We start from the raw sequence: 24,967 nt of genomic DNA, 5'->3' as shown, positions 1-24,967 counted from the left end.
AGGCACCAGTGGGTCCTGCTAATTGCTTCAAGCAGAAAGAGCTCCCAGAACCTTAGAGACTGCAATAGAAGAATGATAAAGAAAGCAGCCAAAAAAAGGAAGCATGGAAGGCTTCATTGCAGGGGTTTTGATGATTTACCATCTGTAGGGAAAGTTTCTTTAAAAAAAATTTTTTTTTGATTACTGAACAGGAGAACATTCAAAAGTAAGACAGATAGAGGCCCGCTGGGAATGCTGTGTAGCCTGGAACAGCTCAGGCTTCTGTTCAATCATTTCCCCAAACAGGAAACCACAAAATGTTAGAGATTAAGGTCACTAGATCATTGGGAAAAGAGCATAAGTTTGTCTGCAAGGCATTATGATGTATTGTGAATGGGCCAAAATGCAAGCATAAATCTTTCATCGAAAAATGCAACAACAAAACCTATGCTTCACACAAAAGCCCAGCTTGCTTTTCCATTGTACCAAGAGGCCCAAGCTGCCCCAAACAGCATTTCTGTAATTTTCCTAGTGAGGGGACACACGATTGGAACATAGGGAGAGAAGCCTTGTGCTGTCTGTGGGTGAGGTATGTGTTTTGCTTTGCCTTTGCACACTTACACATCAAACAGGTGAAGTTTAGGTCAGTAAGTGGGCCACATGCCCTTTATTTTCTAACTTACCCTTTTATTTGGTGGCAGTGAAAATATACCAACATGAACCTTCGTACACAGTTCTGTCTCAAGCCCCTTCTAAGTTATGGAGGCTAGGTTTAAAGCACACATCTCCATTTTCACCTCAGTTGTCCTGTGGCATCCCTAATTTATTTGAGGCAAAGTCTAGGTTGAGAGAGCATGGAGCCTCTCCGGATGTATCTGAGATCTGTAGCGTGTTTCTGGGGTTATCTGGTTATGACCTTGAGACTGAGGCCATCTTATACCATCATCTGACTCTGCTCCTTAGAGAAGAAGAGAGCTTTCTTGCTTAGAGAGTTACTCCCTGGGTGAATTGCTGATTAATGTACTTTGAGAATCTGCCATGTTTATGGTTTGAGTTGTTAACATGACTAGCATTTCAGAAAGGCTGGGGTGAAACTGACTTCTGTTGGCCTCTCTTCTGAGGAAAACATCAAAAATGAAAAAGCAAGTGTGCCTTTCCTCTCCTGATTGTTCACTGTTTTGCAAAGTTTAGAAAAGTCCGCTGTATCAGGGTCACCCCTTTTCAGATCTGTCCCCAGGTGCTTGGCCCCTCAGCTACCCATATAAATATTTGTCTGTTGAACAAACATGGGATGACTGAGCAATCAAACCATAAACATCACATCACCTATCTGAGAATGCTGTCAGCGCCCTCTCTCCCAAAAGGCCACTTTCCTTCCAGCCAGACGGAAGTGACACTCAGCTGCCCACAGGTCCAGGAAGGGGAGGAAATAAATAAGCAGCGTTGGAATGAGAACTATTGAGGTTTTGGTTTTTTTTTTAACCCCAGACAGAGACATGGGTACAAGAAAATAAGTTTTTTCTGTTCCTAAAAATAAAATGACAATAACAGAGCTAATGTTGACTATAAGAGACTTCTTTGTGTGAGGACACTAGGGCAGGCCGGAGCCACGTGGGTGGGAAGCCACAGCACAGTGTCAGCTCACCATGGCTAAGGGAAGTAACAGTGCAGGTTGGCCAGGTTCTACTGTTGTAGTTTGGACTCCTATTACATATTTGATAGACTGGGAGAACTTAAAACAAGAAGGCTTTGTTTTACGGTTTTGGAGGCTACAAGTCTGAGATCAAGTACCAGTGTGGTTGGCTGCAGCCAAGGTCCTTAGGAGTGTAACCTTCTGATTTCTGGTATCATCACATGTTAAAAAAAAAAAATATCTCCAGGTTCCCTTCTATTGCTAAGGGGCCCACCTTCATGACCTGTCACATCCAAAGGCTCCTTCTTCCGACTGTATGGCATCGTGGATTAGAGTTTAGCGAGGTATATTATGGTTTCAATCTGAAATGTCTCTGGCACATTCATGCTTCTCACTCCACAGCTGGTGGCACCAATTTGGGCGACTGTGGAGCCTTTAGGAAATGGGGCCTGGCTGGCAGAAGTAAGTCACTGGGATGGGTCTTTGAAGGTATATTGGTCTGCCCTTTGCCTCCTGGTAGGCTGTAATGCAGTGGACATCTACCATGAATAATGCTGATGAATGCGGGTCTCAGGCAGCCAATAGGGACCTTTGTACTGCAATAGAAATCGATAATTTAAGTTTGCCTTTGGACTTGATGAAAAGCAGCAGTGACATTGTTAGACCCCTGCTCTTTAGATCACAGGACACTTTCATATATGACTTGACCCTCCTCAAACTCTGAGCTATTGAGACTCTACTTTTTCAGAAGAATTTAGGGCTCAGAATGAGTCAGTGACATATCAAAGTTCACTCAGGGAGCACAGGCCTGGTTGGGGAGGCCAGGGCTGGGGTTCATGACTTCTGTCTGCACATTTCATGGGCCTTTACAAGCCTCTGCTGTTGGCTGTCAGATTGTGGGCCAGCACAGCTGTGTCAGATTCTAATTCTTGTGGCCTTAGTCACACATTTCATTTGGAAAATACAGAGCTGTTGTGAATTTTGCCTTAAAAGTGGCTGTGATAAGACTATTACTGGAAATGCTGATTATTTTTCCAATGCCTAGGATGCTGTGAGCACTGTGTGCACATATCACATTGTTCTCCCAATTCTTATATGCTTTTTATCCCCCATTTTATGGGTGAGGAGATGTTGGTGGATGGGTCTAGTAGCTTAGTTGAGGTAAATCTGCTATTTTGTTCAGATCTGGGGTGCAAACCCGGCCAGAGTCTGTGGTGTTAACTATAAGTAGGCATTCTTCAGTCCAAAGGCTTATGTTTACCTTGAGTTTGACTTGGTCTCTGCAAACAGTGACCTTTGACAGCGACACACTGTGGAAGAGGGTTATTAGAAGCATGCACGGTTTGGGCTTTAGTCCATCCTGAACTTTGTTCTCCACCCGACACAACCATGGATCTGCTAGAATGCTCTCTGCATCTCTGCCACCTTGCATTGAAAATGGAGTCCCTAACATCTGCCTTCTGGGCATTTTGTAAGATGCTTAGCATGCTTCCTACAACAGAACAACAATGGCTTCTAGTATTATTCAAGACTTTTTGTTGTTGTTGTTGTTGTTGTTAAGCAGTACCATTGACCACACTTGCATGGCATTTAATGTTGGGAAATTCCTTGTGATCTTGAATTCCAGGCTTTTAAGTGCTTTTATAGCAATAATTTAATAATTTACGGCTCTTTCAAGAAAAACTGAGGTGTTACGACCAATGTGCATAGAACAAGTAGTAGAAGACTGGCTACCCTCTCAAGCGTTGGGGTATGTGAGTGCAGACTTACCCTGGCTGCATGTCCTCCTGCCACAGATCTGTGTCTTAATCTCACATGGAAGTCCATCATGGGTCATGAAGGTTTACTTTAGAAGTGCTTCATGGATCCTTCTGAGTCATTGTAAGCTAATCGGCATACTCAATAAGGCACAGCAGGTTTTGTGCTGGGAGCGTGGAGAGCCAATGCGCTCATTGACTCTCACTTCTGTTGTGCCCAGAACAGCAAACAGAACTTCTGTGAGGTTAACATTCACATCTTGGTGCTCCTGGTCTCGGCATGCGGACATGAGCATCACTGGTCCAGTGCTGTGTGTATCTAGATTTCCCAGCATTTAGCAGTGGAAACATGGGAATATCGGTGAAAAAGATATTAATGGCTCACCAAATTCTCAGGACTCGTGAAGGACTGAGATGAGAAAAGAAAGGAACCAAAGAGGTTTTAGACACTTACATAGGAAAGGGAGTTTGTATACTGTTGGGGTCCCCTGTGTCCCTTTGCCCACCAGCCAAATTGTAGGGGAAGAGCTTTGAGTCCCTTATCCTAATTCACATACCCATCCTCCTGCAGAAGCAGGAAACTAGGAGTGACAGTCTCTGAGGAGCTGTGACCAGTGAGTACTGGGTACCAAAGGTAGTAACCAAGAGAAAACAGTGGACCCGATGAGACAAAACAGCACATGATTCCACATAGCATGACATAAAACCTTTGTGGAGTGGAGTCTCCACCCTCCAAGCATCAGTACGTTCTATGGGAGTATGGAGTGGGGTAGGTACAGCAAGTGCATAGAGAACCCCTTCCTCAGGCAGCTCATGGTGTCCCACAGCAGATCCAGGAAGGCCACAGACACCTGCAGGGTGTAGGCAGAGGTAAGGATTTTCTAGTAGTCTAAGGACAGGAAATAATAACAGCAATTGACCAATGGGATATATGAAAATGAAAAGCTTCTTCAGGTCAAAGGAAACCATTAAAATGAAGAGACAGCCTACAAAATGAGAGACAATCATTGTCAGCCATACATCTGACAGAGGATTAATATTTATATTACATAAAGAATTTCAAAATTAAATAAGAAAAAATAATCCAATCAATGTACCATCAAAAGAATAGAACAGACAATGCCCAACAGCAGTGCAAATGTCCAATAAGTCTATGAAAATGTTCAGTATCCATAGTCCTCAGGGCAATATAAACCAAAACGCATGGAAAGGTAGACATTTGCAATCCCAGCACTGGGGATGTGGAGACAGGAAGATTCTTGGGACCTTGCTACTTGGCCAGTGAGAGACTTTAATAACACACCAATAAAAACAAAAAAGGTGGACAGTAGCTGAAGACCAACACTCAGAATTGTCTTCTGTCCCCCACATGCATGTGTGTGCCTGTACACAAACATTCATAAACATGCACATGCACACACACATACATACACACACTCAGAAACCAAACCAAAACCAAACAAACTATGTGGAGATCCCATCTTCCCCCAGTCAGAATGGCTCTGGCAAAACAGAAACAAAGAACAAATGCTCGTGTGCAAGGATTGGGTGGTGTTGTAATGGAATTTTATATGTTGTTCTTGGGAGTGTCAGCTGGCACACCCATTATAGATGCCATTATTGAGGTTCCCAAGAAAACTAAAGATAGAACCCTCATATGGCCCAGCTATACCATGCCTGGGCACATAGCCAGAGGACTTCAAAGTGAGCATGTCACAGAGGTGCTTATCCATCCACGTTTATTGCAACACTGTTCATAACAGTGAAGTTATGGGCTCTGCCTAGATGTCCATCAGTACACATGCAGATAAAACCAAAGTGCAATAGAAAACATACACAATGGAATTTTATTAAGACATAAAGGAGAACAAAAGTTTTGGCATTTTCAGGAAAATGGATTGAATGCAAGATCCTGTTATAAGAAACTATGCTCAGAAAAATAAATATCAGATGTTTCCGTTCATATGTAGATTGTAAGTTTACATATATACATACATACACACAGAGAGAGCATGAAAAGTGATATGAGGGTAAATTTGAACAGAGCACACTATATACTTGTATATAAATGTCATATGAAACCTAGGATTTCTACAATAAATAAATATGAAAAACAAAACTATAATTAAAAGAAAGAAGGCCATCTCTATGGCAGGAATTAGACTCTGTCACCATCTGTGAATAATGCCCTCTCCCATGCATTCTTGTCCATACAAAGAGAGAAGTGAGTGACTGAGAGATATACCTCAGCAGAGATAGACAAACTGTCCAAGGTTGCTTCTGGAGACAAAAACTGAGTTTCACACTTGCCCACCTGCAGTTTCTAGGGGCTTCTGGCCACACTGATCACTTAGTCATGGGAATCAGTACTTTTCTGTTTTGTAGGGTCTAGGCTGCTTTCTGAAGGGTATGTAGGTAGGAATTTGAAAGTCTGGGATCCAGGAGTCACTCAGTCACTTACACACTCCTGACTTCCTTAACAACACAGTGACCATATACTTAGCCCTGCCTCAGGAAGGTAGACAAGAATAAAGCCACGTGTAGAGAAGTGCACTTCGGAATACAGACTAAAACACTTTGCCTGTTCCTTGTTTTTCCACTTATTCATGTGTTTATATATGTGTGCATCTGTGTATGCATGGATGATCATGCCACAGGACACATGTGGACGTAATAAGAGAGCTCTAAAATGAAGCCAGTTCTCTTCTTTCAAATGTGGCTTCCAAGGATTAAAGTCACTTTACCAGCTGAGTCACCTCACTGGCCCACCCTCTCTGCTCTTTATCAAAGGTGAAAAGGCGATGGTCATCCTGATCCCTAGCTCATAAATGCTTCAGTTTGGGAATGAGGTTTCAAGATTATCTAAGACCCCAAATGAAGCTGTTTCATCTAGTTGCTATGAGAAACAGTACTGGTCATATTGGAGGTTTGCAAGGGCTTTCCCTAGTCATATCCTTTGTTAAACTGAGGCACCCGCTTTGTCCCTGTCTATTCTACAGTTTTTACTATGATAGCACTGTAATCACATAACCTAAAACACTCGACACCAATCAAGCTATGAAAAAAGTCGAGCATCCTTTGGCTGCCTTGAATCTGACAGCACATTTCTTCATTCTTTTCACAAGTTGAAAGTGTGCATGTGTTTTTTTTTTTTTTTTAAAACACAGCAATTATAGAGTATAAACAAGTAGAGTACAATGTTTGATTGATTTCTTTCATACAATAATTTTCATGACTCTCCTGCTTTAGCACTGACAAGCCAGGTCCTGGGAAACTCCTCAGTCTAGGAGTTAGAGCCCTGCTGACATATCTGGGAAAAGCTGGGCATGTGTCCATGTGCACATCTTTCATTGTCTGCAGGAGTGTGGGGTCAGGCATGGCCCTGAGGTCTCCTTGTCTCTCTGGATGTGAGTAAACGGCATATGCTCATGGCTTCCAGACTACACATACTTAGGTTCTCAGCTCACGAATGCTGCATCGGGGCTTTTTTCCCCCCATTCATTCAGTCTAGAGTTTGCCTGATAAAGACCAAGAAGCTACCCAACTTAACTTCATGGTGTGAAGTATGAATGTGTGTTGAAAACCTGCAGAATCTGGAAAACCTTTGAGAAACGGCAGTAACACACAGTATCTGCTGAAGAAGATGGAGAATATGGCTCACAGGCTTCCATTATTCCTGACGTTTTGTTATTCCTGTTGGAGGGTACCATTCATGTTCAGGGTAGATGTTTCCTGACTCAGTTCACTAACCCACATGCCATTTGTCTCTAGAAATATCCTCATAGACACGTGGAAGTATGCTTTAGCAAAAAGCCAAGCTGGCAACCATGATGGTCACACCATTTATTATTTCTCTTTTACTGCATTTGATTTGTGTACCTTTTAGGAATTAAAAGTGTGTGCCTTGCTTTGAAAAGGAATATTCATTGCCCCCCAAAGTGAGTCTTCTACATCACTTCACACACAAAATTGTGCATGTTGGTTCTCACTACCTTGTCCCAGAATGTTGGTGTTCTCGTTTGTGAAGAGTTTGGAATGGTAAGTAAAGCAGCTCAGGGGTGGGCTGTGTCTCAGTTCAGATCAGCAAACGCGTGCTGCAATACTGTGCAGACAAGCCTGTAAGCTATGACTTTTGTTATTGCCCCTTAAGAATGAAGAGAGAAACAAGGGAACAACCTTATGTTGGCTTCTAAGGTACAGTGATGATTAAAAAGGTAGCTTCCAGGGACACAACTGGGAAAAGAAGCTAGCTCATACCATGGCCATGGACAGCCCAGATGAGCAGACAACCTGGCGAACTGCTAATTAATCGGTATCTTTTCACTGAACTCTGGGAGCAGAATTACTTTGTATGTGATTATCTTTGTTAATCAGCCCTAATGAGGCCTTCCTAGAACAGTGAAGCATGTGAGCCTTGTTCACTGGTACCCATCACATGTAATTGTTTCCATACTTTTGGCTGAAACAGCTGTACAAGGCTTTGCACAGACCATAAGTACTTGAAGCCTTTGAGGCAGTGTTTTGTATAAACAATGCAAATATTTTATTGCTCAGTTGAGTCAAATCTTTACAAATGGCCTTAAATCTATCAAGGACTTTTTCCTTTGGGTTCCTGTGTAGGAGAAGGGGCGGCGGTGGTGGCTGAGCAACATGAAAGGCTGAGTGTTGCTGTGGTGGAGGTCCAGGACTCTTTCATCTTAGCCGGAATCCTATCCCACCTCTGTTTGAGGGTTGGGAGTGTGTCAAAGTCCTGGGCTTTTTAATTACATTTAAGCCTTTTAGGAAGCTACACCATGCAGAGATGGAAACATATGTGGCAAACACTTGATATCCAATTTGAGGACCTGAACCAAAAGTCTCCACTCAGGCCAAGGCAGAGCCTGGGAGTAGGTCAAAGCTGTACAGGGCCTAGGAAAACCTCTTGATCGGGCAAAGTGGCAATACTTTATGATCATCATGATCTTGTTAGTACCATGTGAACAACATCAGAAGATTGGCAAACAAAGGAAGGAGTCGCTCAGGTCTCCACTGTGGAAATTAATGAACCACACTATTTTCCAAACTTTTCATTTCATATATGTGTGTTTGTATATACATTGAGTAAGGTACTTGTAATCTGGCTTATGTTTGACTTTCAGCTTTCATACTTCAATTCTATGATAAGTATATCCCACCTCACTTCATGGCTCAGCCAAATACTTTAATGACTTTACACCATGCCATAGAATTTCTGTACCACTGTGTATTTAGCTACACACCAGTCACAAGATATTGGTTTTGATAAGGTCTTCGTTATAATCAGACTCAAGGAACATAGTTAAATGAATTTTTTTTTTTCTATAGTGAATTTGACAAAATAGGGTTACTGGGAACAGAAGTATCCATACCTCCAAACCCTTGACATGTAAATTATTGAGTTGTGTGGGGAGAAGAAAAGCTACCCAGCATTCTTTATCGTATCCATTCATATGGGAGGAAAAGGTGTGTTCTGGAATGGAAGGACTCCCCCCACTGTGGATGAGCGGCCATTACAGTAAAGCAAAGAAATCTTGGGAATGTCACGGGGTCAACGGATTTGAGGACTTCTGTCTATCCTTCTATTTGAAGAAGCTGTAGTTGCTATTAACGACATAGGAGGCCCAAGCAATGTAAAATTCAAAGTATAGCATTCCTTGGTTCCATTAAAATATAACTTCCCTCTAGAGAGCCAAGTGAGTTGTTCAAGCCTATGTGAACACACACACACACACACACACACACACACACACACACACACACACACACTGGGCTTTTAAATCTGCTTAAACCTTTTAAGAAGGCTGCATTACAAAAGCAGAAAGAGCATCCACAGTGAAATTCAATTTGAGAACTCAACCGAAGGGCTCCATTACGGTCAAATTGGAGACTGAAGAGATCAATATTGTACAGAGTCCAGAAAAGCCTCTTTGCTTATCTTTTGGGACACAGTTGTCTGTTGACTATGATGAATTAAGTTTGGAAGGATACATTGGCTAAGACAGGACCAGAGTTTTTTAGGTTGTTGGTGTGTGTAGTGACTTGGAAGGAAGGAAGCCTCAGATCTGTAAGGCTAGCCTCTTGGAACACTTGCTCCAAAGCTCAGGTTCCCAAGTCTGACTCATGTTCACTCTCTGTCCCTGAGTTTGCTCCTTGTTTTTTCCTTCTGAATTCCATACTTGCTGAGGGCTGGACTTCATTTCAGGTTCTGCTCTACAATGGCCAACTGGACATCATCGTGGCGGCAGCCCTGACAGAGCGCTCCTTGCTGGCCATGGATTGGACTGGATTACAGAAATACAAAAAGGCCAAAAAAGTGGTTTGGAAGATCTTCAAATCTGATAATGATGTGGCTGGTTATGTGCGAAGCGTGGATAAATTCCACCAGGTATGCAAGCAGTTGGAGAGCAGGTTGCGGGAGTGAAATATCTGTTATCTTTTGAAATTCTTTAAGACAGAGGCCTAGAATACAAAGCTTTTGCCTTCACTTTATATGTGTGATCAACGGATGTTACATCTATGTTAAGCTTGGTCTTAAGTGTACACAAAAATTCATTATAGTTTTATTGAACTGAGACAGTCATAATTTCCATTGTATTTTATCCCCTTTGGCCAGTGTATTATTTTAAAGTGCATTGATTAATTTTCAATTATTTTGGCTCTTCCATTCTTGCATTTATTATAAACTAAAGGGAATATACTCTATTGTAGCTTTGTGGTTTAAAAGCCTACATATCCTTTATAATTTCAACCATTTGAAATGTACTTTCTGGCCCTTGAAGTGGTTATTGTTGGCAAACATTCCCTGTATACTTTTAAAGCAATTTCATTCTTCAGTTGCTAGTTGTAATGCTTTTTATGTCAATCAAAGTCTTAAAAAAAAAACAGTTTTACACTTATTATTTTGAGAATTTACATCACTTCCACTCACCCTTCCCACACAACCCCTGTGTCCCCAAACTCCCTCTCAAATTTACAACTTCTTCTTTAATTCTTATTGGTATATATGCACATAAATGCATATGTATATACAAATATAGCCTGTTGAGTCCACTTAGCATTGCTTTTATGTTTGTGTATTTAAGGCTGACCACATGAGACTGGATAACCTAATGGAGGGCTCACCCCTGGAGAAGACTCATTCACCCTCTCTTATCAGCCATTAATTGGCTATAGCTCTTCACCAGGATTGAGGCCTTATGAGATGTCCTCCATCTATGTTGGAATGTCAACTGGTGTTGTCATTGTGTGAGTCTTGCTTAGGTGACCATATTGTTAATGTCATGGGTGTTACTCTCTGTCTTCTATAGCAGACACTATCTGGAAGTAGGTCCTGGTCCTCTGGATCTTCCAATCTTTCCATGCCTCTTCTACAGTGTTCCCTGAGCTTTGGGTGTCAGGGTTTTGTCGTCGATGGGCACCCTACAGTCAGTTGTTCTCTGCATTTGATCAGCTATGGATTTCTGTGATGTCTCTGTCTGCTACAAAAAGAAGTTTCTTTGATGAGAGGTCAAAGCTGCACTCCTCTGTGGATATAAGGGAAGCTATTTAGAATGTGGTTGGTAATTACAATAGTTTAGAGAATTGAGCATGTTCTTTTCTATGGTCTATGACCTTACCAGCCATGGGTATTTGGCGAGGTTTATAAAACAAGGCATGAATCTTCTCCTACTGAATGGGCTTTAAGTCCAATTAGATGGCTACTGGTTAGCCCAAGAAAAAAATCTACTTTCACAGGCTTGGGTATATCTTACCCTGACGGTCATTGTGCTTCATGGGCTATATAGATGGGTAGAATAGTTCTGTCTCTGTTCTCTGTCTCTGTCTGTATGTCTGTCTGTCTTTCTCTCTCTCTCCCTCTTCCTCTCTGTATCATTGTGTCTGTCTCTTTGTGTCTCTCTATACCTATGTCTCTGTCTCTCTCTCTCTCTCCTTTCTCTGTCTATCTCTGTCTCCTTTCTCTGTCTGTCTCTCTTCTCTGTTTATGTCTCAGTCTCTTATTTCTCTCTGTCTCTGTCTCCTTTCCCCCACTACCCCTCTGTGTCCCATAGCCAACAAGAGAGATCTCTTAAAAATCTCCCACTATGATTGAAGACTGTTCTGTTTTTCCTTTTACTATGTGTTGCTAACTGCATACAGCCATAGACTCCCTGTTACCCATTCTGGCACTAAATCTTCCTTTCCTGTGAACTGTCCTCTTTGTTTGTAGTAATGTTTCTCATCTTACAGTCAAGTTGACTGATAGTAGTGTAACTACACGAAGTTTTGAAAGTGTGCACATGGGATACCTTTCTTTTTTCAGCATTTCCCTGTTGTTTTATGGCATCCTATTTAAGATGTGTTTCTTTTACACAGTATAATGTGTTTTATTTTGTGTGGATCCCAACAATATTTGAAGTCATACATTTGCATTTAATGTAATTACTGATTTTTTTTTAGAATCTGCTGTCTTTTTATATGGTTTTTATTTGTTCCCATTGGGTCTATATTTCTGTTTCCTTTAGCTTTAACTCCTTAGAGTTTTATGTCATTTTATTATTTCCATCAATAAACCTGTGAGCTATTATTCTTTTGAAATTGCTTTATAATAGTACCAGCACAATATGAATTCTAGACCTACTTAATGCTAATATAAATTAGAATTTTACTATTTTCCAGACAAATGTGAGAACCTCATATTTTATTTTTTACCTATCCTCCTGTTTTTTGCTATTAAAAACAATTCTATATCAGGCTTAAACAGGCATTATTTACAGCATTTGATCCAACCAGTACTCACTGAGAATTCACCATACATTTAACCTGTCATCTGCCATCATGTTTTGTGCATTTATTATCCCCTCACAAAAACTCTTAAGCATTTATTTTAGAAATGTGTGCTGACATCATGTTCTCTATTTTTATCTTTAAGAGTTGTTCTTGAGTTGGGGATTTAGCTCAGTGGTAGAGTGCTTGCCTAGCAAGCACAAGGCCCTGGGTTCAATCCTCAATTAAAAAAAAAAAAAAAGTTGTTCTCTCAGCTTTGATTGGGAAGGCCATGTCCCATGCAATGGGAGGCTGCCATGGATTGGTATGGTTATTTCCCACGCAATGGGAGGCTTTCATTGATTGTGATGGTCATGTCCCATGCAATAGGAGGCTGACTTTGATTGAGAAAGGCTGTGAAAGCTATGTCTCATGAAATGGAATAATTTAATTGTTTTCTCTGAGCTCCTGGAGGCTGTGACTTCTGTCCTCTCTCGCACCCTTGTGATGAGGAGTCAGACATTAGCATTTCTGATGCAGCTTTGAATGTGATTTGTGTTTTGTTCTGCATAATGCCTTTCAAGATGATCTCTGTCTTGTTTTCCAGCAGTTCTACTGCTTGAACCCAAAAGGTATTAATATGGGTGTCCTTGTTGTTGTCATTGAGTGGTTTATTTTTTTTCTGACTTGATTAAAAACTAGAGCCATCTGGGAAGAAGAAATGGCAATTGAGAAAATGCCTCTAATCTGTCTGTCTATCTATCTATCTATCTATCTATCTATCTATCTATCTATCTATATTTCTATCTACCTTCCTACCTACCTATCTTTTTGGTTAATGATTGAAATGATCATCAACTTCCCAGGCATCCCTTCTGTGGTTCCTGCCAGGAACCTTTGAGACGATTCAGCTATGTTAATACACATATAGCACTACTGACTAACAACAAATGTCGCTGTTTCTACTTTTATTGTTATTAACTGGATTGCTTATAAGAATGCATATAGCAAATGGAAAATTATAAACAGTGAAATTCATGATCTAAGAAAGTATTTTTCATTCAAAACCAACCCATAAGGGAAAGCTAGATATTAATATTTGGGCCACAGAGGCAAATATGCACAGTGAGCTGTGAAGGGCAGATAGATGGTACCTCCTTCACCCACCATGCTCATCTTAGCGATGCAAATATCAGAAGCACACACAGGTCTCCCCAGTCACCTGACACTGCATGCCCCCCATCAGCCTTATGAATTGCTCCAGGACCTGAGACTGCACACACATGTCCTTCTTGCATCTTGCACAAAACTACCAACTTAAGAAGCCAGATGGGTGCTCAGGGCAGTGTGTATCACAGAGGTAGAAAAAGGAATTGGCCACCAGCCGGAAACCCGTAGCTAGTATCATACTAAGCCATGTTATTCTTCCTGTGAAGGCAAGAACATGGAAAGACAAAAGAATCAGGAGGCCCACCTATGCTAGCTATAGAGAGCGGTTGCCTCACAGACGGGAAATCTGAATTCTGCATATGCGATTTGAGCATGTTGGGAGGACTCCCACCCCCCACCCCTTCTCAGTGCCTTGGAACTGCCTGGTGGTTATGGAGATGAGGGACTGGAGGAGAGTAAGGAGGTCCTAGGTGAACAAAGGTATTTTCTGTGAGGCTCAGTTCTGGGAGTACAGTCCAAGCACCCAGTGAGGAAGAAAACTGAGCCCAGTCATGGACTTCTGACACACAAGACAGAGCATGTGCATACATCTGCCAGGGAGAGGCCACGGTCTCTGCAGAACAGCATGGCTCTTACTTAAAAATACAAAAACAAAAACAAAGGAGACTTCTGTCCACATGGGTACCCAAAATGCTCACTTAGAGGGGTGACAGGTCTCCTAGTGGGTCAAGGGGCTGAGAAGGAGGCTTACCCCAGCTTCTCTATGTCCCATATCCCCAGGGAACTGTGCTACTGGACCTCCAGCAAGGCTTCAGAAGACAGAGAGAGAACAATTCTCTATCCCACTCTGGGTTCTGCATGGCAAACAACAGGCCCAATTAGTCATTCAACTTGGGGCAACAGAGTTTCTGAGCCTCAGTTTGTCTGTAAAATGCAGGCTCTGGAGGAAATAGTCTCTAATATGGCCTCTAATGAAACCGTGAACTATCTATTTTTCATGAATGTCCAAGGGTGTCCCACAGTTAGTAAGAAACATAGGAGCCTGGGGAGATGGCTCAGTGGGGTAAAAGCATTTGCCCCTCAACCCCAACAACATGAGTTTAAACCACGGAACCCACAAAGTCAGATGTAGTAGTATACATCTGGAATAACGGCACTCCTCCTGGGAGATGGGAGGCAGACAGGACAGTCTCAGGCCAGCCAGCCTGGGGTACACAGTAGGGCATCACATAGAGAGGTGCTGCCTCAACGAGGTAGAAGACAAGAACTGACACCTAGAGGCTGTCCTAGGACCTTTTCATGTGCTCCCACAGTCAAACATGCACACACATGTGTGCATGCCTGTGCACACAGTGAAAATAAATACAAAAAAAGAAATGTGGAATGGTGTCTGTCTGTCTGTCTGTCTGTCTATCTATCTATCTATCTATCTATCTATCTATCATCTATTTGCACATGGAAGAAAGAAGTTGGAAGTCAAGATGAAGGTGGAGAAAGACACACAGGGAGGAAAGGGAGGAGGGAGGTAAACACAATATGTATAATGTGCAATCCCCAGGATAGGGGTCCACCAAGATCACGGCAGCCTCTATGATGATGTTATCTCTGGATCACAGATCTCTAGTTCCTTTTCATGGGCTGTTCTTAAATGTGGCCAGGTCAAGGCCACCCAGCTGCTGCAGCATTTGAGATCTCTCTGGTCCTTTTCCAAATGTGAAAGTTTGGTGATGTGCATTGGTTTCTACTACTCGGCCATGTGCAGGTTGTTTTGTGCTGACATCATCGAATCTTCACCCCAGCTAAAGGATGCTTTGTTGGTCTTTCTCTGTTTCAGTGCTGGGCCTTACATTCACTAGGCACATGCTGGACCTCTGAGCTACATCCTTGGCCCCTTTTCATTTTTACTTTGAGACAGGGTGTCACTACATTGCTGAGGCTGGCCTTAAACTTGTGATTCTCCTGCCTCAGTTTCCTGGGTAGTGAGGATCACAGGCCTACACTACTAAGCCTGGCCCCAAGGATTTTTCCCCCACAAGGATGTTTTGACTCCTCATTGAGAAATGTATAAAATTTTATCAAGATTCTATCCACACTGATGAACTGCTTAAGGAACATGTTTCTATTTTAAACTTCATTAAGCTAAATGTCTTGAAGAAAATAATTTAATCATTTCCATTTTGTATCTTTACTGCAAATATGTTATTGACACTAATTATTCTCTATGTAAACATTGAAATAAGAGCTTGGATTACCTGTCTATTTTCATTCTTTATTAGATTTTACTGAGTGAGAATTCTGTTAACATAAGTTTTGTAAAATTTATAAATCTAATTTACCTGATTGCAGCTGGTCATAGGTATTGTATTTTACATTTTCAGTATCAGTATCAATCCACACGTATTAAAGACTCACAGCATGAGTTATCTCAGCTAGGTAGCATTCTACAACTGGAACATAGAACTCAACATCCCAGAAGCTACATCATCTCTGTATTGGTTACTTTCAATCGCTGTGATAAAACGCCACAATTAAGGTGGCTTATAGAAGTAAGAGTTAATTTGGTCTAGGGTTCCAGAAGGGTAAGAGTTCATTATGGCAGGGAGGCATGGAAGCCAACAGCCAGTTGTTACAGGGAATTTTGTCTATGTTGTGGTCCAATGCCCAGTGGGATCAGGGATTGGTTTGAGAAGTGGGGTTCACATTCAACTGGTCAGAATGGATCATGGAGTTCCCTGGTGGATTTGGGAAAGAGAGGCCCCGGGGAAGAAGAGGCTGGGCCAGAAGGCTTTTTGAGCTGAGTTAGGAAGCGAATGATGGAAGTTTGTGTCATGGTCACTTGAGATTCTCTCAGATTTTATCTTTAATATTTGTCCCCGAGTTTTGTTCTATAATGAACAGTAAAAGAAATTGCATTAGCCATCATGGTGGTGGGTAGCAGGTAGTTGAGAGCTTGCTTCATCCTCAAATGAAGCAAGAAGCAGAGAGAGTGAACTGGAAATGGTACAAGGCTTTAATGTCAAAACCTGTCCCACTGACATACTTCCTCCCGCAAGCTTGCATCATCTAAACCTCCTCAGACAGTGCCACCATCTGGGGACCAGGTGCTCAGATACATGAGAGACGTTCTCATTAAAACTACCACAGTCTCTTTCTCACTCATTATCCTCATTTCTTATCAATGATGAAATGGGATTCCAAGAGTCCTGCCTTCTTACCTCATGTTTCCTTACCTCATGCCTGCTACTGTCAAGATGGAATCATAGTGTAATAGGTCCAGATATTGCTAGCAATCCACAGAGTCTCCTTAAAGGAAAAGGGAATTTATTAGAGAAAGAAAACCCACTATATAGAACAGAGGAATTATTGCAGGGTCCTAGAAAGCTGAGGCACAGGCCTGCGCTGTTCTTTTGCCTGGTCTGTCTCCAGCATCCAAAACCATAGGGAGAGAAGAACCATGTATGTGCATCCCAACTTAAGGGTCCTGAGTGACCATGCCCCAGGGGCATGTACTTCAGGGTCATTGACAGGTGTAACAGTTACCTGCTATCTCACTAGGGGCAGTGCTTTAAGGTCATAGCTAGAGCAGCTACCCACTACATCTCCCTCTTTTGTCTAAATAAGAAAGTTCTAACCTAACACAAAACTATATACAATAGGAATGATCAGCAAATATTGTCCAGGAGAAATGAAGGGTAATGACCTAAACAAAATGGAGCTACAACCAACAAGAACAATATCAAACAAGAGACACATACTAACATCCAGAGAAGTCTGGAGCACAGGTAAAGGGCATGTTACAGAGATCATTCCAAAATCTGTCCTATCCTGCAGAATCTAAATCTAATACTTAATATGTTCTAGCTAAGATACGAGAAGGTTAGAACTAACTATTAGTCTTCAACCCCATCAAAGACCTGAGAGGGAATATAATAATACCTGAGGAAACAGGAGATGCGTGCAATCAACTTTCAGAAATCTTGCAAGAATAGACAGAGACAGCTGGCAGCCTGGACAGTCACCTAAATTTTTTCAGCATCATTGGGGTATCCAGAATGGCTACAGACCTAGAATATCTGACAGACCATTTTCAGAAGCAGGAATTTTGAAAGACCATCTTACTCTGTCTTGGAAGAGTTCAGTAGTCACTTTTCTTTGTGTCCTGCTCGGATGGAAAGGACAGCATTAGTACTGTCAGCAGTCAAGGCAAGAACAGTTCTTTGCCCACCAGGCCATTTGTGCCAAGAAGATAAACTTCCAAATGAAATGTCTTAGAAGCCCAACATTCTCTCAGGATCAGATTGGTGCTGCTAGGAGCAATTGTGTCCATGTCAACAGAATTCTAAGTTATCAAAACATTTAAATGCCATATTCTCTAGGTCTATGAAGTGTTTGAAGATTACCTATCCATCTGACCTATGTATCTGTAAATCTGGACAACCTAACTAACATAACTAAGAAATGACAAGCATGGGTGCCTATAAATCTGTAAGTATTTTCTACCTAAATAACCTAAGGACTGAGGATTCATATAAACAAGGTAAACAGTCTGTGAACAGATGCACAGTAAAAGAACTATGACCTCAAAATTGTGACAATACACAAAATATCTTAAACAGTGGTAGAAATGTATAGTGCAATATGACAACAATTCCTTAATATGTATCAATATACAAAATATCCTAAACAGAGGTAGAACAAAAATTCAGTGTGATAAATATAATTTTGCATTTGCATCAATATACAAGATATTTCAAATAGGAGTAGGAATATATATCTATCTATATCTATATATAGATATATACACAATACAACAAATATAGTTTTATATTTATATCAATGTAGAGATTATCTTAAATAGGAATATAAAAATAATTTACATTTGCATCAATATATAAGAATCCATAACAGTGCAAGTTATCTAAGGCTGACACTTTACTAAATTAGTTTACTAGTGTATTCAATAATCCAGGGTTAAGAAGAGTTGTACCTAGGAACCTGTGACAGTAATAAGATAATAAATGCTGGAAGTGGCGGAGTAACCAGAGAGAACGTGGGTGGGGACTTGGATAATAGAGCTGAAGTGGGCAGAGCACATTGGTTCGTGGTCTGGAGCTTGGAGGAGAGCTGGGAAAGGACTAGAAGGGGTTCATGGGGACTTAGTGGTGGGTTCAAGGACAAATGTTCTGTTTGCTGGGGACCACTAAAAGATTTAAGGACATATTTACAGCTGCAAGAGAACTTTAAAATGATAGCAATAGGATGAATCTAGGCCAGGGAAGCCCTGGGAACAATGTCCTGTTCAGAGCTTTACTGTGGGAACATGCTTCATCTCTTCTGTGAGATTGCCTCCTTGACGCTTGACTCTCAGCTCAAAATAGATGGAGAAGTAAGCTTTAATGGCCAAGCTGTAAGGACAGATTCCCTGGGGAGCTGTTTCTCACTGTGTATTCATGTCACCTTAAAAGATGTTTAGAGGAAGCATGCTGGTATCCCTTCCCTGCCAGCTCAGCTGTCCTAAGAACCTCCAACCCCTGCAGTACAGCCCTAGCCAAGCTTATGCCTGACTCCGGGGAAGTTTGCCCCACTAAGTGCTCAGACATGTGGTCTGCCACAGTCTTGGGTGCTTCTCTAACATGGTGTAGTCTGCCATGTACACCTTTATCCTTGAGTCTATGGAATTCTTGTTGTTACTCTGTAATCTGTGGTTATATATTTACTAATTTGTAAATCGGGAAGCAGAAGCATCACCTGAGAAACATGTTCAATGTTCTAAAGACTCTTCCGAGTAGGTAACGTTAGGCACCACATCTCTAGATCTTCCCACTACACCACAGTGCGCTTAAATGCTTTAGGGACAGTGAGGCAGAGTGGGGTGGCATACTCTGGTCAGCAGGCTTGAGGCTACATGCCTGCCCATGGATGTGTACGCAGTGATGGTGGCTGTAGTAGTACTTGGCAGTATATCCAGACCACACAGATAACTTTGGTCCCTAAAGTCAAGTGCACTTCTTAGGAGGAGGAGGGAGAGGGCAGAACATGCAGACAGAAAGTAATAACTACCACAGCTCTCCAGCCACTCTCTTTTAAAACTAACTTTAACCTTAGTTTCTTTTTGTGACCACACGTAATTCAAAAAAGTAGGAGAAAATGGCCACTGAATGGTCTCTCAATGGAGAGGAAAGTCAGCTGAGGATTTGAATGTTTTCAAGAAGAGTCCACTCCGGGAATAACAAAGCCCCTTATCTGTATTTACCTGTTGAAATTTTATTGATTTTTTTCTTTTTTACAATTTTAAATAATGTGGGAGATTGTTAGGGACAATTGACTCCAGAAAGGTCTTCAGCAAGTCCTTGGTTGTGTTGACATGATAGGAGGCAAAGAGCAATATATGCAACCTTAGCATTTGACTAATTGAAAGAAGATGAGACGTTTATTAAAACATTGAACAAAGACAAACATTCGGACCAAATACACCTATATCTACATCACCAAATACAGATTACTGCTCACAAATGTGTATTGGCTTTGTTGCAGCATTTGTTTAAAAAAGATCTTTATCCTTCCCCCTCCCCCAGCTCTGTTGCCTTCTGTAGAGAGGTGTGCCCTGACTCTAGGGTCTATCTCTCCGTTTTTCCAGACCTGGGACAATTTGGTGGTTTGTTGATGCAATCATGGGCAGAAAACAAGAACATGGCAGTCTACTACACTTACCTCCTTCCAGAACGTCATGGAAGTTTCAGTTAGGGTCTCCAAAAGCAGCTGTTAAGGATGTTAGGGATGACGTGTAGGAGCCAATGGTAGTGGGAGTGAGAAGGTAGCGTGGCAAAGGGGCAAGATGAAAATAAGATGCAGGCTAGACAAGCCAGAAGGGAGCTCTGTAGAGAGGATTTTCATCAGGATGTTCCTCCCAGGTCAAAATATCCCAGCCACTCAGCCATCACATGTGGGCAGGCCATAGTGAGCATCATCTTGAGGAAGGCTCAGAGCCCTCACATGTGGGCAGGCCATAGTGAGAGTTATCTTGAGGAAGGCTCAGGAGGTGGGAAGACTGCCAGATGAAGACTTCCACTGGCTGTATTCCTTGACAGAAGTATCACCATACTTAGCCCAGCTGCTGCCAGATAATACCCATAGCTATTCTCAGGACTGTAGGACAAGACAGTGGGAGCTGGCAGTTTGTGTAAGATCACATGGGAAACTGTCTTCCTTGGTTTGTGTGATATACGATCTGTCTAAGCTCTCAGTACACATTTTGTCTTCTTTTTAAAAATTTATTTCATTTTATTTTTATTTTTTCATTATTAAGAAATTTTCTATTCGTTTAATAAACCAACCACAGATCCTCCTCTCCTCCCTCTTCCCACCTCCCAACCTTCTCCCCCAACTCACCCCCCCCCCATTTCTAGCTCCTCCAAGGCAAGGCCTCCCATGGGGAGTCAGCAGAGCCTGGTATATTCAGTTGAGGCAGGTCCAAGTCCCATCCCCCCACCCCCCTACCCCCCACCCCCTCCCCACCCCCACCCCCTGCCTGCACCAAGGCTGTGTCAACCATAGGCACTGGGCTCCAAAATCCCCTCTCATGTACCAGGGATGGATCCTGATCCCACTGCCAGGGGGGCTCTTAAGCAGGTCAAGCTACACAATTGTCTTGTCTATGCAGAGGACCTAGTCCAGTACCATAGAGGCTCCATAGTTATTGGTCCACAGTTCATGAGTTCCCACTAGTTTGGTTTGGTTGTCTCTATACATTTCCCCATTGAAGCGGGAATCTTAAAAGGTCTTATTAATAAAAACAAACCTGGAGCCAGATATTGGGGTGAACACTGGAAGATCAGAGAAGCAGAACAAACCACAGCTACCTCACCTCACCAGTTCCTTAGCTGATCCTGTTTCCTCAGACTGGAAGCCTCTGAGTCCTTATCCAAATGAATCTCAGCTGAACTTTTGCTCAAAAGCCTATAAGCTTAACCAGCCAAATGCTTCTAGTTTCTGGTCTTCATGTCTTATATATTGTTCTGCTTTCTATCATCACTCCCTTGGATTAAAGGCGTGTGTCACCATGTCTGGCTGTTTCCAATGTAGCCTTGAACTCACAGAGATTCAAATGGATTTCTGTCTCTGGAATGCTAGGATTAAAGGCATGAGTGCCACCATTTTCTAGCCTCTATATCTAGTGGCTGTTCTGTTCTTTGACCCCAGATAAATTTATTAGGGTACACAATATTTTAGGGAACACAATACTACCACACCCCATCATGATCTTGATGCCCCTTGCTCATAGAATCCCTCTTCTCTCTCTTTGACTGGACTCCTGGAGCTCAGCTGTGGATCTCTGTATCTGTTTCCATCAGTTACTGGATGAAGGCTCTATGATGATAATTAGGGTATTCACCAATCTGATTACTGGAGTAGGCCAGTTCAGGCACCCTCTCCACTATTGCTAGTAATCTAAGGAGGGGTCATCCTTGTGGATTCCTGGGAACTTCCCTAGCGCCTGATTTCTCCCTATCCCCATGATGTCTCCCACTACCATGGTATCTCTTTCATTGCTCTCCCACTCCATCACTGTTTCAGCTCCATCCCATTCCCCTATGTTCTCATCCCCCATCCCCTACCCTCCATTCTCCCTCCTCACCCCCAGTTTACTCATGGAGATCTCATCTACTTCCCTTTCCCAGGGCAATCCACACATCCCTCTTAGGGTTCTCCTTGTTAGCTAGTTTCTCTGGAGTTGTGGGTTGTAGTCTGGTTATCCTTTGCTTTACATCTAGTATCCACTTATGAGTGAGTATACAACATGTTTGTCCTTCTTAGCCTGGGCTACCTCACTCAGGATGACATTTTCTAGTTCCATCATTTGCCTGCAAATTTCATGATGTCATTTTCTTTTTTAACTGTTGAGTAGTACTCCACTGTGTATATATGTCACATTTTCTTTATCCATTCTTTGGTTGAGGGGCATCTAGGTTGTTTCCAGGCTCTGGCTGTTATGAATAATGCTGCTAAGAACATAGTTGAGCATATGTTCTTGTGGTACAATTGAGCATTCCTTGGGGATATGCCCAATAGTGGTATCATTGGGTCTTGAGGTAAGTTGATTCCCAGTTTTCTGAGAAACCATTATACTGATTTCCAAAGTGGCTGTCAAGTTTGCACTCCTACCAACAGTGGAGGATATTCCCCTTGCTCTACATCCTCACCAACATCTACCATATAAAGATGGATTAGTAGGGTAGGGCATTAATGAGCAAGGTACAATACTATATATATATGAAGGTCATAATAATGAACCCTTTTCTGAATGCTAATAAAAGTTAACTTAAGACACAAAGAAAGGTGGATTGGACTTTGGTTTTCACTTCTTAGATTGTAAGTTAAGAACCCTGGTCTCTTAGAACAAAAAACTGGCTAAGACTCATCAGAAAACATTTTTCTTGTCTTTTTTTTTTTTTTTTTTTTTTTTTTTGTTATTTACTGTGTAATAACAAATGCTTCTAAAACTCAGTGCTGTAAGGCTAAGTTTATTATTTCTCACAAGCATGTAGACAGTCTGGACTTGGTTGGATGTTCTGATTCAGGCAGGGTAGGCTGAGGTCACACACACACACACACACACACACACACACACACACAGCTGTATCCAGCTGGAGCTTGGCTAAAGTTGGGATGTCAGCATGGTTCCCTTCTTGGGGCTTTTTCTCTCTCTCTGGGGCCATGTAGGTAGTATGCTAGCCTGGACCTCATTACAACATGGCAGCAGGTCTGTCAGATTGAGACTCACAAGTTTTCTTTTAAGGTCTGCACTCAAAAGTGACAATACTTTCTTCCACTGTGTTGTCTTTGTCAAGAAAACCCTAAAGAAAGGCCATATTCTCCTTGGGGCAAAGGACAGAAAACAATTTGAAAGTAGAAACTCACTGTCTTTTGTTCCTATTGACACTACTGTAGCCTTCATCTTGCAGGAGCCACATGTGGCTCTTGTGTGTACAAATGTCCTCTGATTCACAAGGGCATTGTTAAATTCTAACTTAATTTGCTGACTAGCTTTCTAGTCAGAAATTAGAGAGCATGACTCTACCCCTAAAATATCAGCAATTGATCAGAAGCACCACAGTTGGAGATGGCTCGTCCCCTCAGCAGAGTCTACTACTACAGCCTTGACTCACTCAAATCTTCAGCCAAAACCTTAAGCTAAATGTTCACCTTCTGTTCTTGCCAATCCTTGTTGGTTTACAAGTAGGCCTTGTTCTCTCAAATCACTGGGAGACTGTTGGCGATTTAGATTTGTTGAAAAATGCTTTTATTTATTCAAAGCATCAGCTTCCTTTCTCAAAAGCTAGCAGTTGTGTTCTGTGCTGTGGTTTTGATGTGAATGATCTTAGATAGTGATGCATCTGTCCTTCTCTGACAGAGGAGGGATTATTTGGGGCAGTGTCTGCTTTAAATACCATCCAGAGTGTTTGTTGGTCCTCAACAAAAGCACTGGCCACTGGCTCCAGAGAATTTGTCTCTATTCATTGTTGATCAAATACTGTAAGGGATTGATAGATTTCTATGCCAAAGATAGGGGGTTGGGGGGAAAGTCTATAGTTTTAATCTGTGTAGTCTTTTTATGGGTAAACTTAACATTTCCATTCAGTTATTCAATTAAGCTTCTTAGTCTAGGACTAGTGTCTTTACGGTTAGGATTCAAGAGGTCATTGAACTTAGGGGGAAAAAATCACATCCTTATTTTTACTAACCTTTTTCTGAAATAGTATTTCCTTCCATTATAAATTATGGAATTTGGCATTTCCTTTTGTTTTGAATATAGGCAAAAAAAAAAATCACAGTTGCACTAGCGGTGCCTTTGACTACCTTGTCAGAAAGAAGGGCCATTTTCATATCAGATTCACTGTCACAGATGCTGAAGTTGATATCTGGAAATGACTTTGGTGCTCATCATTAGTTTAAAGTTACAGACTTACTGGAACTAGCGATTTTGGAGTAAATTAATAGGATATATATGTATATGTATATATATATATATATATATATATATATATATATATATATATATATATACACACACATACACATATTATAAATTTACATTTCACCATATTGATTATGTCTATTTAATAGCTTCATTTGTGATCTATAAATATATTTTGTGTGTGTGTGTTTATACAATTAGGTTTCTGTGTCCATGGGTTTTGTGTCTGTGAATTCAACATAGATCAAAATGTGGTTATGATAGACGCATCTGCATAGAACATGTAGACAGTTTTTCCTATTCAACATAATATAGTACAATGATTAATATATCATTCACTTTGTATTGGGTATTTATAATAGTTTGGCTTTGAAGTGGCACCCATAGTTTTATATTTTGAACATCTTGCCTTTTCCTGGGAACACACACACACACACACACACACACACACACACACACTCTTACCCTAGAAAAGGAGTCTACTACAGACCAATGCGATAATTAATCCAATGACCCATTTGGTGAAACAAGAAGGTTTTTTGTTGGAGTTCCTAACAGGAATGTGGGAGAAGCATGATTTTTTGGGAGCAGGGATGACTGAAAAGCAGCTGCATCCCCAGAAATCCCATAGCGACATGGATACCAGCTCCCAAAAAGCACCCTGCTGCTCTCTGTGCATCTTGCAGGGAGTTC

The 24,967-nt window shown here is 41.6% G+C and overlaps 1 protein-coding gene across 1 annotated transcript in view; it reads left to right on the top strand.

The window, feature by feature from the left end:
• Cpvl (carboxypeptidase vitellogenic like) overlaps positions 1 to 24,967 on the top strand; it is a 104,173-nt gene that overhangs the window by 65,409 nt on the left and 13,797 nt on the right. The window contains exon 11 of the mRNA XM_036180821.1: positions 9,590 to 9,772. Within this exon, the coding sequence (XP_036036714.1) occupies positions 9,590 to 9,772 (183 nt within the window). The remainder of the gene's footprint in view (positions 1 to 9,589; positions 9,773 to 24,967) is intronic.

The sequence above is a fragment of the Onychomys torridus genome, chromosome 3 (genome assembly GCF_903995425.1).
Source record: "Onychomys torridus chromosome 3, mOncTor1.1, whole genome shotgun sequence".
Taxonomy (NCBI): domain Eukaryota; kingdom Metazoa; phylum Chordata; class Mammalia; order Rodentia; family Cricetidae; genus Onychomys; species Onychomys torridus.
Note: the sequence above shows the minus strand (reverse complement) of the source record. Positions and strands in the feature narration are given on the sequence as shown.